This window comes from Carcharhinus amblyrhynchos, chromosome 14 (genome assembly GCF_965287045.1).
Source record: "Carcharhinus amblyrhynchos chromosome 14, sCarAmb.v2.hapA, whole genome shotgun sequence".
Classification (NCBI taxonomy): Eukaryota; Metazoa; Chordata; class Chondrichthyes; order Carcharhiniformes; family Carcharhinidae; genus Carcharhinus; species Carcharhinus amblyrhynchos.
This window is the reverse complement of record NC_137337.1, coordinates 28,227,414-28,242,333: the sequence shown is the minus strand read 5'-3', so window position 1 is coordinate 28,242,333 and position 14,920 is coordinate 28,227,414. Positions and strand designations below refer to the sequence as shown.

Genomic DNA, 14,920 nt, shown 5'->3' with positions numbered 1-14,920 from the left:
TACCTCTGGCAGTTTGTTCCAGACATTCACCACTCTGTGTGAAAAAATTGCCCCTCTGGACACTTTTGTATCTCTCCCCTCTCACCTTAAACCTATGCCCTCTAGTTTTAGACTCCCCTATCTTTGGGAAAAGATATTGACTGTCTGGCTGACCTATGCTCCTCATTATTTTATAGACCCCTGTAAGATGATCCCTCAGCCTCCTATGCGCCAGAGAAAAAAGTCCCAGTCTATCCAGCTATGCAACATGGAATAATTGAGGTGAATATTATAGGTGCAAATCCAAAATGCCCAGCATTGGGATGCTAATCACTTAAATCCAGCTCCACTGTGCAGATTGTTCATATGCCTAACAACAGAATCCTAAACCAACTGAAGAACCAAGTCAACAGGAGACTCACAGGAGGACAAAGAAAATGGTTCAGGGATGTTCTCAAAGCATCCTTGAAGAAGTCAAATATCACCACCAACACATGAAAGTCTCTGACTTGTGACTGACTAAATTGGAAAAGGTTCATTCAGGAAGGTACAAATACATTGAGAGACTTTGTAAAGAATACACACAGGTAAAGTCAAGAGTTCAGCAAAAGCACACAAATCTCCAAATAACTTGTCTACCCAACTCTCCAAGCATCACCTGCCTCACATGTGGCAGGGTCTGCAGATTGCGCATTGGACCTAACAGCCATCAAACCAGAGTGAAAGCAATTCATCCTCGATTCTAAGAGACTGCCTAAGAAGAAGGGAGAAGGGAATAGTAGGTTATGCTATTATTAGATGAGGTATTAGATGAGGAAGGATGAGAGGAGGCTCAAGTACAGCATAAAAGTCAGGATGCATTGGTTGGGCCAAATAACCTTTTACTGTGCTGTATATTCTGTTTAATTCCATCTTCTACTATCCATACAATTTTCTAGACCAGGTTAAGGTCCTGCCAAAGTGCTAGCATTGGACTTTAACCTGGTGTTGTGAGACTACGTACTGTGCCTACCCCAATCCAATGTCGGCAACTCCACTTCAATTTTCTAGCCAGGTCAACAATTTTCCATCATATTCGAAGATGTGCAGGTGAGGTTGATTGGCCATGCTAAATTGCCCTTTAATGTCACGGAGATAAGCAGGGTAAATATGTGGGGTTATAGGGATAGTACCTGGGTAGGATTGTTGTCAGTATAGGCTTGATGGGCTGATTGGCCTCCTTCAGAACTGTATGGATGCTATGATATCCGTGAGCTTTTATTTTAACTAACAACCTTTATTTGGAATGTTATCAAATTCCACATAAACTACGTCCATACCCTGGTTACTGCCTCAAAAAATTCAACTGGCTTCAATAGCTATGACCTACTCTTCAAAAATTAATGTGGCTATCTGCAATCAACTCAAATTTCTGTAAGTGTTCAGTCACTAACCTTTCTTACAGATTTCAATAGTTTACCCACAACAAATTTTAGACCAACAGATCTAGGATTTCCTGATTTCTTTCTCTCATTTTTCATATGTTGCCATGAAATAATAAGATGCTATTAAAATGTTTTTTTTGCATAAATAAAATCAAATTGCCTTGTTTTTTTTTAAACCATGTCTCAGCAGCACCCAAGAGAAAGGAAAGAATCAGGAACAGGGTGTTCTTCTTCACTGAGCCAAGGACCATTCCCAAGTCCTGATCTCTTAAGCTGTATGGTGTGGTAATCACTGGCTAGATTTAACAAATCGGTTTACGGTTATTGTCTGGGAAACAGAACCTCAACAGAGTTTAGGTTTGGGAGGAACAGGTGTTTTTGGGTTTTCAGTCTTTGAAGGATGAGTGCTTACTGTTAATTTGCTGAAGATTGTTCTTTGTAATGTTTTGTTATCTTTCTTTTATGTTAATAAATACCTTCATTTGTTCACTTAACAAAAGTCTACGATCTGTTTCCATATACGTTTCTCGCTAATATCCAAAAAGAAACATCATATGAAACCAGTGTTTCAGATTGGAACACTCGCACATATAACATCAGCAGGGTTTCCTAAAAACATACCGAAGCTACATTTGCAATTTTCCAGTCTAAAAGGACAATTTTTGAATTGAATGAATTTTGGAAGGTTATGGCTAAAGCTACTACAAATTCCTCACCAAAGTCTTCTAAAACACTGAGATGAAAGCCATCAGATCCTGGGAATTTGCCAATCTTTAGAGCTGTTAGTTTTTCTAATACTATATTTTTTGCCTATATTAAATTTAACGAGTTCCAGTCTTTGATTCATTATTCATTTCCCTGGTAAATTAGATATGCAATCTTCTTCCACTGTGAAGACTAATCCAAAGTAATTATGAACAAGTCTATCATTTCATTTTCCTATTAAAGAACCCACATTACTCTTCACTACCATTTTTCAACCCATTGACACATTGCCATGCTCCTACTTCAGAGAACTATACATAAACACAGCTGGAAGCATGCATATGTAAACACCAGATAAGGATAAGTTTAAAAAACTCAGTTTAAAAAAACTCTCGCATGAAAGACAAATCAATAACATCTTGGCACAAGTCACCTTTAGGAAGAGCAAATAAATTGTACCAAAAAGATCAGATTGCATGTGTATAGTTCTGAAATTAGCCATCATTTTTGTTTGATGTATTCAGCGACCTTGAGAATTTCCTCATTTATCTATGCCTCAGCAATGAAAACAAAATGAATATATCTGCTTGGAAATATCACCTGTAATGGAGGTAGGAATGGCAGCAAATTTGAACTAAAACAATATAAAGCTATTGATGTCCCTGTAATTTTCCAGGGTAGGTTAGCTGGTTACCCATGGTATGTATACTTTCAATCAAATAATTGATCATTACACCTGAAGAGAAGTAGTATATTACTGACAGTTAAAATCAATAATCAGGATTCTGTTCAACAAATCTTTAGGAGTGAGTATCATGTGCAAAACGGTTAGAATTTTTTTCTAATGTGGCCTTTCTTTAAATAAAGCTGAATAAAAGATGAGAATTCATACCTTGCTTTTTCCAATGTATTGTACAGATGGCACTTGGGGTAGAGTTCCATTTTCAGCCCGTGATGCTGTTGGAAAGACAGACTTAAAAGTTTGATTGGGGTAAGCCACAATCTTTGTTGAGGCTGGCACGTTCAGCTTTGGTAGTTCCACAGGATACGGTGGAATTTGACGTCGTATAGGAATTCCCTGTGGATAATTTGTAACTGAAATAAATTTTGCATGCTTAACAATCTTCCACTGAGCTTTGCTCCTATCTTCTATGTTTCTAAAAGCAAGATTAGGCTATTGAGTTGGATGATCAGACACATTCGTAATGAATGATGGAGTAGGCTCGAAGAACTAAATGCCTCCTCCTGCTCCTATCAACTATGTTTCAATGACTATGTTTTTCTACTTCAGTAACAGGAAATCATTTCCATGATATATCTTCCTTTCTTCATGCAATGAAGAATATGTAAAGTCTGTGAGACAAAGGGAAGTTACTGCTGGCATTTGAAGCTGAGTATTTTGAACAGTGAGAAGAAAGAAGTATAAAGATAGAGGGTACGCCCCTAAGAGAAGCTACAGTGGATCCTTCATAGGCACAAAAAATCTCTGTTGGTATGGCTTCCATGGCAAAATAATCATAGTGTCTTGAATAGTAAGGGCTGCCTATAAATAGCATGCTGTCTTCACTATTTTGATCAAAGTTGCTGTTTGAAGTTTGTCATATAAAAAGATTAAAGTATGTTTAAAATACACAAAACATCATGTTTGATTCAACAGGCCTGAGCCCAAATTATATTTAAAGATGGTGCACAATTATCTGCAAAATCTTCCCCAACGTTTACTGAGAATAAATAATAAAGAATTGAACTCCTGAAATTTTAAGATAATCAAAGGCATGGGAACCTGAGCCTCAGTAGGGTCTCAAGTTTAAAATGAAATCCGTCTCCATGTACCTATTGGGCAGCTTCTCCATTAAACAATGTGCAATGTTAGTTTTAGCCAGTTAAAGCCTTTGAAAATTGTCTTCCAAATGTCAATTATTTTGGAAAAACAATCAAATAACCAAAAAAAATCAATTGAGGCTGAAGAAAATCACACTTTTTGTTGGCTGACAACCCAACAGAGGCCATTCTGGGAAAGTGTCCACACTGTGCACACTTAGACTGTGGGATTTCCCTTCAGCTAACATTGATAGCTCTATGGAAAAATATTGAGTAACATTTTCATCTTCATCACCTGGACACTAATCCAATAATGGAATGAATATTGTGTGTCCATAAAGAATAGATGATCTCCCCTGCCAGATTACCATCTTGACAATGAATACCTGCTTGTTATTAAATAATGTTAACAACTTTATCAAAGATGTTAGGTCCAGGTGAAAAAAAATCAGTTTAGATTTGTTCATCTAATTCAGGAATATTGTCTGTTATGTCTGTATTAAATAGTTAAATTTGTTACAAAACACAAGACCAGAACAAGTTTTAAAATTAGCAATTCAGCTTATAAATCAGTCTAGAGTCATTTTTCCAATTTTGAAACATTCTAAACCTTATAAATATGCTGCAAATAATCACAGCATATCCTAATTATATTTTAATTCAGGTAATTTTTCACTAGAAAAATTTGGCATTTGTTATATTATTAGCTGATTGAATATAGTAAGTAAGGCAAGGTGGCAAGTGACAATGTTTCTCGCTTTACCTGTTTACGACCCTTATGGATTCGCCAGAGGTTGTGCACGACAGCTGAGCTTAGATTATTCTCATTCCCTTCTAAGCATTTAACCCTACGCTGTATTGTAGCAGCTTGTTTCTCAGCAAATCTACAGGAAAGAGAAATCACAATGTATATATTTACTTTCATGACTTAACATAAACCAATATTCTTTTTCAATTTAAATAATCTATATAGATTAAAAACTTTTAAATCAGTCTGCATTTTCTGTTTATAAACCTTCCTCCAGTTGTCATATTGTGATCATGATTGTGTAAATTCTACCATCGTAAATTGCCAAAACCACATTTTCCATTCAATGTTCCCTCTCTCAATTTCCACCATTCATTGATAAATGATTCAAATCAATTTAAAATGCTTTTACTAGACACAAGGTGGAGGTGGGGGCACAGGGAAAAGTCAGATATATTCAGGTATATCTGAATATCTGATATTCAGATATTTGGCTGAATATCAAGGTTACAGATTTTGGGCTTTGGGTCACAATATAATTGAGCCAGCAAGCTTTGGACACTAATGCAGCTTGCCAGTGCCATGTTATGAAAGACTGGGCCAAAATGACGCTACCATTGACCTTCAGGTAATTAGTTAAAGGGAACCAGGAAGGGAGAGTGGATAGTTGGTTGCAACCAGATAGACAGTCCCTTTAAGAACTGTTGTGCCTGGCTTTTTCTGATTGCAGCCAGGTATCACCAGCTTTGTTTTGTTTGTACATGCAAAAAGCTTAATGCCTATTTCAGGCATGATCAATGCAAACCAATTTTCTGGCCTCAATCAAAATGGTGGCTGCCATACTTATGGCTTGTAATGAGCATGAATTTTCAGCATTGTTTACTGGAAGCTTAGGAATCTGTATAATGGGTGCTGCATGGCTCTATTTTCATGCCAGCATGTTATATGGTTCCAAACAGTCCACTTTGGACATTGTTATCTCAAAGAAATCAAGCATTCTGAGCAGATAGAATCTTCTCTTGAGATGGTTACTATGTTAGAGTTGCTCAAATAACCCTCAGATTTTTTCTTGATAATTGATTTCATTGTTTTACATGGAATGTAAATGAGACTAATGATTCTGTAGTTATTTGCACCTGTTTGCCACCATTTTTGAATATGTGCTAGTGTATATACATGATAAAGTATCATATTAATTATTACAGTATTCTTAAACCAAAACTATCATGAGATTAGAAAAGGTTTTACATGCTATGTGGATATAAAGAAAAATAACATTGTGATAGAATTCTTCATTGTAGCAACTCGCAGATCTGATTGGATTGAACTGAATTTCACAGCTCAGTAAATTGGCTGCAAATCTTTTCAAATGATAAATTCACATTTTTTCTGGCTTATAGATATACAGAGATGTGATATATATCATGCCTTGAATGCTTTCTTTCAGACTGGCGTTTTTGTTGCGAAAGATTTAGCTTTCACCTACCTTCTGAAACGCCTAAGTTCATGATTTGTTGAAAACGATCTTTTTCCTTTGTAAATTCAAGCATCTAATTCAACAAGTATTGATATTTGCCTCCCAAAAGTGAAGAGCAAAAACGACTGTTTCAACATTAATTTATGTAAATTAACTCTTTAACATGATTCTCAGATGAGAGATAGTCCAACTATCTCTCATCAACAAGTTCTTTCTTTCTCTTTCTAGGGAATTGCTCATGTTCTGGAATATACTATTTTTACCCCAGAGTCCTGATGACATGGAATGGGAAAACTCAGGAGCAAAGTCAACAGAATGTCAGTAATGTTTATTATAATGATAATCCTTTCAAAATCCCTGAATAAAATTTCACACCAAACACTGGAAATATCACTTTTGTAATCCAAGTAAATTTTAAGGTGAACAATCCAGAATGTGCTACTTAGATTCCTTTTGTGGAAGGAGGAAACATTAAATTTTATGCCTATAAGCACAAATCAATTTCTGAAAGTACAAAGCAAAAAGTTATGATTTTACCAAATTTTAAATGGAACCTTTTTAAAATATTAATACGATTGTAGAAAATGCATCTATTGACAGGTGCAGGAGAGTTTGTTCACAAGAAGTATCTGGAAAAAGCATTAGTGCTTTTGTGGTCAAAGACAAATGTAACATTGAATGAGAGGAAGTACCAAGTGTCATGCTAGTTGCAAACTCACCTTAATTCATGAAAATACGGATGCTGCAATGCACGTTTAGCAGTAATTCTTTCTTCAGGGTCATACTCCATCATTGCATGCATCAGTGAAATACTCTCAGAGGTAGGATGTGGAATGAGACAAGATATTCCCGTTCCCTTTTTTTGTGGAAAGTCAAAACTCATAGCCCGTGTCCTACATTGAAAGTCATATAAAATAGTAATTATTTTACTCAAACAGTCTAAAAAAAGCTTGAAGCATTAAGCACAAGACATGACAAAAATTAACAGATGAAACAGCACACAATTGTTTGAACTTCAATACCTGTGGTATTATAAATTCCCTACCTTGCATAAACATCTTCATTAGACAACTTCCACACATCACATGAATAAACAAAGATTTCTAACAGGGAAATTACAGGGGCTTTAACTAATCCTTCAAAGAAATTTTGATCTTAGTAATGTGAATACGTCAACCAAATGATCCCAGCTTTAAACATTGTAAAGTCATCTTCAGTCCAATAGCAAAAGCAGAACTCCAACTTTGAAAGTTGACCTCCCTGACTATTTGTTCCACCCCCTTGTGACGGTGATCCTAGAGGGTCTCTGCAGAACCAACACGCTTTAATTCCTCTAGGGCTGCATTCATTACTCTGACATGGTCTGTGTGACTTGGGTGTTCACTTTGTGGTAATTTACATCACAGTAATATTTTTGTGCAGCTTCCTTTTAAGGTATAGCATGCCTTTACAAAGAGCAAGCTAGTTGATCACCGAACAAATCTGTCATCCCAATCCTGCTTTGTGCAAAGGCTGTTGGCAGATTGGAGGAGTAGGCTGCAGGGAGATTGGTGGAGTAGACAGCAGTCCAGGATTCGCTTTGCCCAAACCTACAATAATGCAGATGAGATGGGTACACGGACATTTGCATGGACAGGTTGTGAGTTGTGAGAGGTTGTGTTCCCAAAAAGAAACAATAAACCCCAAATTTCAGCCTGATAAACTAGGATGGGAAGGGTCTCATAGAAAAAGAGAACACACAGGCCTTATGGAGGAAAAGAAATCAGAATGAAAAGGAAGATTAAGAATCAATTATGTATGCATGTTTCTGAAATGTATATCCAAGAGCTTCAAATGCAATGATGGACTACAGAAGTTTTCTTTTAATACTTTCCAATTTATATTCAGCAATGAGTGTCAACAAAAAGACCAAGGAAAATTTGTTTTATACTATCATATGACCAAAATGAATGTGGACTTTCTTACTGAAACACTTGGCTGTAATTTATTCTCACTCCATCTGCTTGGCTTTTTTTTAAAAGGTTTCACTCTGCTATAATCTATTCTCACTCCATCTGCTTGGTGCTTTTTTAGGGTTTTACTTCTTTAATGTGACTATACTTGCCTTGCAGCTTGAGGCAGTACAGCTGCATTCACTAGGTTGATCCCTAGAATGAGAGGGTAGTCCAGTGGTGAGCAGCTGAGTACATTGGACCTATTGGGCCAGATTCTCTGACCTCAGCTGGAGCGGAGCATCTCTGATCCAACTGCAGTGAACAGAGATTTGGCTGGGCGCCAGATTCTCCATTCTCGCTGGCAGCAGGTCAAGAACTGCTGGAGAATTCCGGCCATAATCTCTGGAATTAACAGTGAAAAGTGGTGTCATTGAAGCATACAAGATTCTGAAGGGGTTTCACAAGGTAGATTATGTTATATGAATTTGTATGGAAAATAAGGAGGAGAGACTGAGGGATTTGAGGTTGTTTTCATTAGAAAGAAGGTGGCTATGAGGGGACCTTATTGAAACATATAAGATGATTAGAGGTTTAGATAGGGTGGACAGTGATAGCCTTTTTCCTCGGATGGAGAAAGCTAGCACGAGGGGGCATAGCTTTAAATTAAGGGGTGGTAGTTATAGGACGGATGTCAGGGGTAGGTTCTTTACCCAGAGGGTGGTGAGGGATTGGAATGCCCTGCCTGCTGCAGTTGTAAATGTGCCTAGTTTGGGGGCGTTTAAGAGATCTGTGGATAGTTTTATGGATGGTAAGGGTTTGGTTGAGGTTAGAGGGTCATTGTTTTTTAACTGGTCGGCGCAACATCGTGGGCCGAAGGGCCTGTTCTGCGCTGTAATGTTCTATGTTCTATAACTGAATTAAAATTTGGTGTATCCACTGCAGTATCCCAAGAGGTTGGTTCACATGGCTGGGGAATCTAGAACAGAGAGACACAGTATCAGAATAAAGGATTGATTATCTAGTACTGAGATGAGGAGAAATTTCCTCAAATCAGAGGGATGGATCTTTGAAATTCCACAGAGGGTTACTGATACTCCATTGTTGAGTATATTCATTATTGAGATAGATTTTTTGGTCTCACAAGGAATCAGTGGACATGGTGAGCAGACAGGAAAATGAATTGAGGCAGAAAATCAGCCACAATCACATTGAATAGTGTAGCAGGCTCAAGGGATAGTATGTCTTCTCCTGCTATTTCTTGTGTTCCTATTTCCAAGAAAAGGTACATTGATTACTTACATCAACTGGTGAATTTGTGTGCTGTCATTAGGTGAAAACATCAATCGGCTTCATGTTTTATGGCTCAGAAAAAGCTTAACATGAAGTTACAAAAATGCAAAAATAGTAAGTAAGAGTAAATTTAGTGCCTTTAAATTATTTTGCAATCCTCAAGTATTCTTTTCCGAAGTACTACATTGGAACTAAAATATTAATTCTCAATTGCAAGGCATCTGCAACATATGGTTTGGTTGCAGAACATGTTTAGATCCAAATAAATCTATAAGGAAGATTCCCACCCACATGCTTCTGCCCCAGTGATTCCAAACAAATTACATACTGCATGAGACAAGTCAGCATGGTAACCACAAGGAAATACAGCCATAATTATAAATGGTTGCAGACATTCAATTAAAAATTACTTAGCAGTGCTGTATATCAAAGTTCCATAGCACCTCACCATGGAGTAGTGGAACAGTTTCATTTTTATAACTGTAATATGTAAGTATTAAGTTTTGATCTCAATAAGGTCACCAAGAGAAAATGCCCTGTGGAGGGAAAAATGTTTGATGTGAAAAAAAAACCATGAGCCAGTCAACATGTACTCCTTTTGTTCTTTCCTGGTATATGCTATGGCAGCCTCCTCTCTAGTGAGATGATGGTTTGCACATTGGTAGCCAACTGCATTTAAACATAATCTGCAGTGGCTCAGCAGCCCTACTCTGGCTAGGGTGTTTCTGCCACACTTGCTGCAGATCAAGGTGGCGGGCTGAGATGGGGGTTTTAAGTCTTCTAAATCCCGTCTAAAGGTCATGGTTGTTGGTGAAAGTTTCCCAGTCCATTTGACAATAATATGGATGTCCCTCAGTTGTAACCCAATGGCAAGTTCACTTTACAGAGGTCTTTGGGTATAGAGCTTTCTTCAATCCGATGAACGTGGCCCAGTCACCACAGATGTCATTGGCTTAGTAATACGCATCATGTAGGGCCACGAAAAAGTGAATGTTCCAAATCAAAATTCTGAAAGATTTCAATGTTTATTGCAATTTAGGATGTACTTACTGCTTGAACTTCCTTAGGGTTTCAGAGTTTGGAGTTCCAATAACTTCATGAATTTTTGCAATTTGGTCAACTTCATTAGAACCAGGAAAAAGTGGCTGTAGGCTGCAGGTAAAAGGTTTTTGAAATAAATTTTAAGTAATGAATCTACATTTCACTATGATCAAAATCAGCTGTGTATGCACATGTATTGGATCTCCTGTAGCATTAAAAATATAATTTGGCTCACCCAGCCATTATCAACATTTACCCATCCCACAAGCCATCAATCCTCAACAAAGTTCACCCATTTCGTTACCACATCCTTTCATTACCAATTCAATTTAATATTTAATGTTGACAGTTTCCGTTTCAGCCACCAAATCCTGGATATGAATTTCACAGTCTCACAACTCTTTCTGGAATAACTGAGGTTCCTCTTGTCCTCTATTCTAAATCTCCTACCTTTAATCATGATGCTTCAACTACAGAAGACAGTTGGCTTTTATCAAGCATATCCTATCCTTTTGTAATTTAATAAATTTTCATCACATTACCATATAATCTGCATTATTCTAATGCAAAGAAAACTTCAAATCAGACAGCAGTTTGAGTTTGTGCTCTCTGAAGTAACAATATCCTTCATATAGGATGCAGCTTAATACTAGGCACAGTACTGTAACTGAGATTTAAGATTTGACCTAGGCTCATTATTATCTCTTAGATTTTATCTCGAAGTATAAAAGACAAGAATTTAACAAACCTTTCTTTGTTGCTTCATGACCTTGAATTACTGTTAATTAACTTGTACCCTCAAATCCCTTCGTTCTTTCACCACACAAAGGCCACTTTCATTTAGGGTATTTTTACGTTAGTTTTTTTTAATCAAAGTGTGTCACCTCACACTTAGTGACTTAGAATTCCAGCTGTCACTTTTAGTCTATTCCCCTATCTAATCAATATTTAAGAATGCCTTCTGATATAATCTAAGTCCCTGCATTGTGCAGTATGTTCACACAACACTCAAGTACTGAGGCTCCAAGACAACCATCTGTGGGATGAGAGGGGCTCAGCATGCACCAGGATTCTACAAGAACAAAAAACATTTACAGGACCAGAGGCAATACAACACAGTGAGTTGCATCATTAGTGGCATACTTGGGGGAAATGGGACAAACCATTTGCTTGTGTAAGCAAATGGGTACATCTCCCTGTCCTATCGCACACCCCAATTGTACTGACAGGATTATAGGAAACACAGCTTTTGTACTACAGAATATTCTCCAGGGTCAAAAACCACTTCTCCTCTGTCCCATCTTTCTTTCTCAAGTGAATTTTAGTACTGGGACAAAAGCTTCCACCTACATGTACAGCTGTCACATATGGACTTGTGGGCAAGTCAAATTGAACCTGTACAGATAAATGCATCAGAAAAGGCTTATATTGTTTGAAACACCTAGTCCAAAGTGCAACAAAATATTACATTTCCTGGCGGTTTTTCAGGGCTCTGGCCATCAGCTAGATGATTAATCCAGCAAAATGCTACAGATAATTCCAGCATGTGGGCCTCTACGCAAGCAAAAAATAATTTTGGGGGAGTGAGGGATTTGGAATGACTTCTGACAGCGTCAGTGTCTTTAACAAAATTACTGAATTAGATGTGAATAGACTCATTTATCAAATTCTCCATCTTCTCCTCACAACTCCAAGATGTGGAAATTTCCAGCAAGGCTAAGCTACAGTACATAATTCTCAACATTCCAGTACAACAGTATCATGTAAACTCTGAGTACGAACTTGGGAAGTATCCATTATTCAGACATGAGGAAAAAATAAGGTGCTTTATACCAGAACAGGAAGGAGAGAAGCAGGAGTAAACAATATGGTTATATAGAGCATGCTGGGCCATTCAATGCGATCATCGCTTATCTTGAGCTTCAACACTGTTTTCCTGCCAAGTCTCCATATCCTTTGATTTCCTGAGAGACCAAAAATCTATTTACCCAGTCTTTAAATATAGTGAATGATCAACCCTTTGGGATGAAGAATTTCAAGGATTCACAACTCCAAATTAAGAACTTTCTCCTCATCTCAGTTCTAAATGACCAATTTGTTATCCTAAGTCTGTGCTCCCATATTCTAGATTCCCCCGCCAGTGGAAACATCATCTCAGTATCTACTCTGTCAAGCCCCTTGAGAATTTTACATGTTTCAATGAGATCATCTGTCACTCTTCTGAACTCCAGAGAACATAGAGCCAATTTACTCAGCTTCTCATCATAGGACAACTCTCTTATTCCAGGACCAATCTACAATGACTTTTGTTGTAATGCTTCTAATGCAAGTATATCCTTCCTTGAACATGAAGACCAAAACTACACACCTTACTCCAAGTGTAACTGCACCAAAGCCCTGAACATGAATAATTGCAGCAAGAATTTTTTATTCTTGTATTATTGAATGCAAGTTTAAAGTTTAAAAAGTGCACAGTGATACTTAGAATTTATGTAATGGTTGGATAGGTTGCACAGCATGCTTGCGAGACAATTTGCTAGTACTACTGGGGAGGATTTAAAGTAACATGGCAGAGGTGTGGGAACCAGGTGGCATCCTAGACAGGAAATTCTAGAGAGGAAAGCCAAGCTGTTCAGGGAATTGGGAAAGACAGATGACACTGGAGCAGGAAGTATTAAAGTATGTGCAGTCAGAGTAAGAGGGAATGTAATTACATAAAAGCAAAATACTGCAGATGTAGAATGGGAAACAAAAACAGGGAATGCTGGAAAATCTTAGCAGGTCTGACAGCATCTGTGGGGAGAGAATAGAGCCTATATTTTGAATAAGGATGCTCAGCCCTGACAAAAGGTCATCCTGATTCAAAATGTCAGCTCTATTCTCTCCCCGTACAGGGAATGTAATATGGTCTAAATTAGGTTTCCTACGCATGTATGTGAATGCAGGGAGTGTGTGATAGATAAGGCTAGTGAGCTGCCGGTGCAGATAGCCATATAGAAATGATGTTGTGGTGATATTGGAGACCTGGTTTAAAAAAAAATCCAAATGCTAATTATTCCTGGAAACAAGTTTTCCACAAAATATAGGGAAGGAAAGAAATGAAGGGTAGCAGCATTGATCAAGAAGAACAGTGCAGTTCTAAAGAGACAGGATGTCCTAGAAATGTCAAGGCCCGAATCTTTTTTGTTGTAGCTAAGAAACAATAGTGGTAGCATTATATTGCTGGATGTATTCTAAACACTAACAATAGAGGAACAAATTTACAAGAAAATTATAGGAAAGTGCAAGGACTGCAGAGTAGTTATAATGGGCTGGGGGGATGGTGGCTTTAATTATCCCTTATAAAAACTGAGATATCAGTCGTATAAAAGACAAAGGGGGGCAGGAATTCCGAGAATGTGTTCACAACAATGGACCAGAAACAAACTGAGGTAGAACAATGATAAAGGAGACTTTGTTGGATCTGGTTCTGTGGAATGAGATGAGTCAAATTAATAAAGTGATAGTAGCAGAACATTTAGGGAACAGCAATAATAGTATCAAAAGGTTCAGGTGGGGAGATGGTGGCATGTAGCAAAGCGGTATTGTCACTGGACTAGTAATCCAGAGACCCAAAGTAATGCTCAGGGAACCCAGGTTTGAATCCCAACATGGCAGATGGTGAAATTTGAATTGAATACAAAATCTGGAATTAAAAGTCTAATAATGTCCATGAAACCACTGTCAGCTCTTGTAAAAATCCATTTGGTTCACTGATGCCCTTTAGGGAAGGAAATTTGCTGTCCTTATCTGCTCTAGCCTACAGGTGATTCCTGAATCACAGCAATGTGCTTGCTTCTTAAATGTCCTCTGAAAAGGCCTTGCAAGCCACGCCACTATGAAACTGCTAAAAAACTAAAAAGAATGAAACCAATGGACTACTCAGCAACAGCAAACTCAAAAGTCCACCTTACTTTGGGAGAGCTGTCTGACAGATGAGTTAGGCAACAACCTGACAGTCATACTGATGGAATCATATCTTATGGAACATGTCCAGACAGCATAATCTATCCTAGGTATATCCTGTCCCACCAGCAGGGGTAGACGCAGCAGAGTTGGTGGCACAATGGTATACATTTGGGAGCGAATTGCCCTAGGAGCCCTCTACATCAACTCTAGACCCGAATAAGTTTTGTCAGATCAAACATGGGTAAGGAAACCTCCTGCTGATTATCATGCACCGCCCTCTCCCTCACATGATGAATCAGTGCTCCTCCATGGTCAACAGCACTTGATGGCAAGTTGTCCATCACCAAGAGCTTCTTGATAGCAACACTACTGAGTGAGCTGATAGAGTCCTAAAGAAGCATTTGCAATCGTCTTCAGCCAGAAATGCCAAGTGGTTGGTCCATCTTGGCCTCCTCCAGAAGTCCCCAGCAACACTGATGCCAGTGTTCAGCCAAATTGATTCACTTCACGTGACATTAAGGAATGGTTGATGGCACTGAACCCTGCAAAGGCT

At 38.0% G+C, this 14,920-nt stretch overlaps 1 protein-coding gene across 1 annotated transcript in view; it reads right to left on the bottom strand.

The window, feature by feature from the left end:
• mok (MOK protein kinase) overlaps positions 1 to 14,920 on the bottom strand; it is a 94,665-nt gene that overhangs the window by 27,830 nt on the left and 51,915 nt on the right. Inside the window, exons 8-11 of the mRNA XM_080202492.1 lie at positions 10,429 to 10,530; positions 6,874 to 7,047; positions 4,693 to 4,813; positions 3,001 to 3,186 (exon numbers count right to left, since the gene is read on the bottom strand). Of these exons, the coding sequence (XP_080058618.1) occupies positions 3,001 to 3,186; positions 4,693 to 4,813; positions 6,874 to 7,047; positions 10,429 to 10,530 (583 nt within the window). The remainder of the gene's footprint in view (positions 1 to 3,000; positions 3,187 to 4,692; positions 4,814 to 6,873; positions 7,048 to 10,428; positions 10,531 to 14,920) is intronic.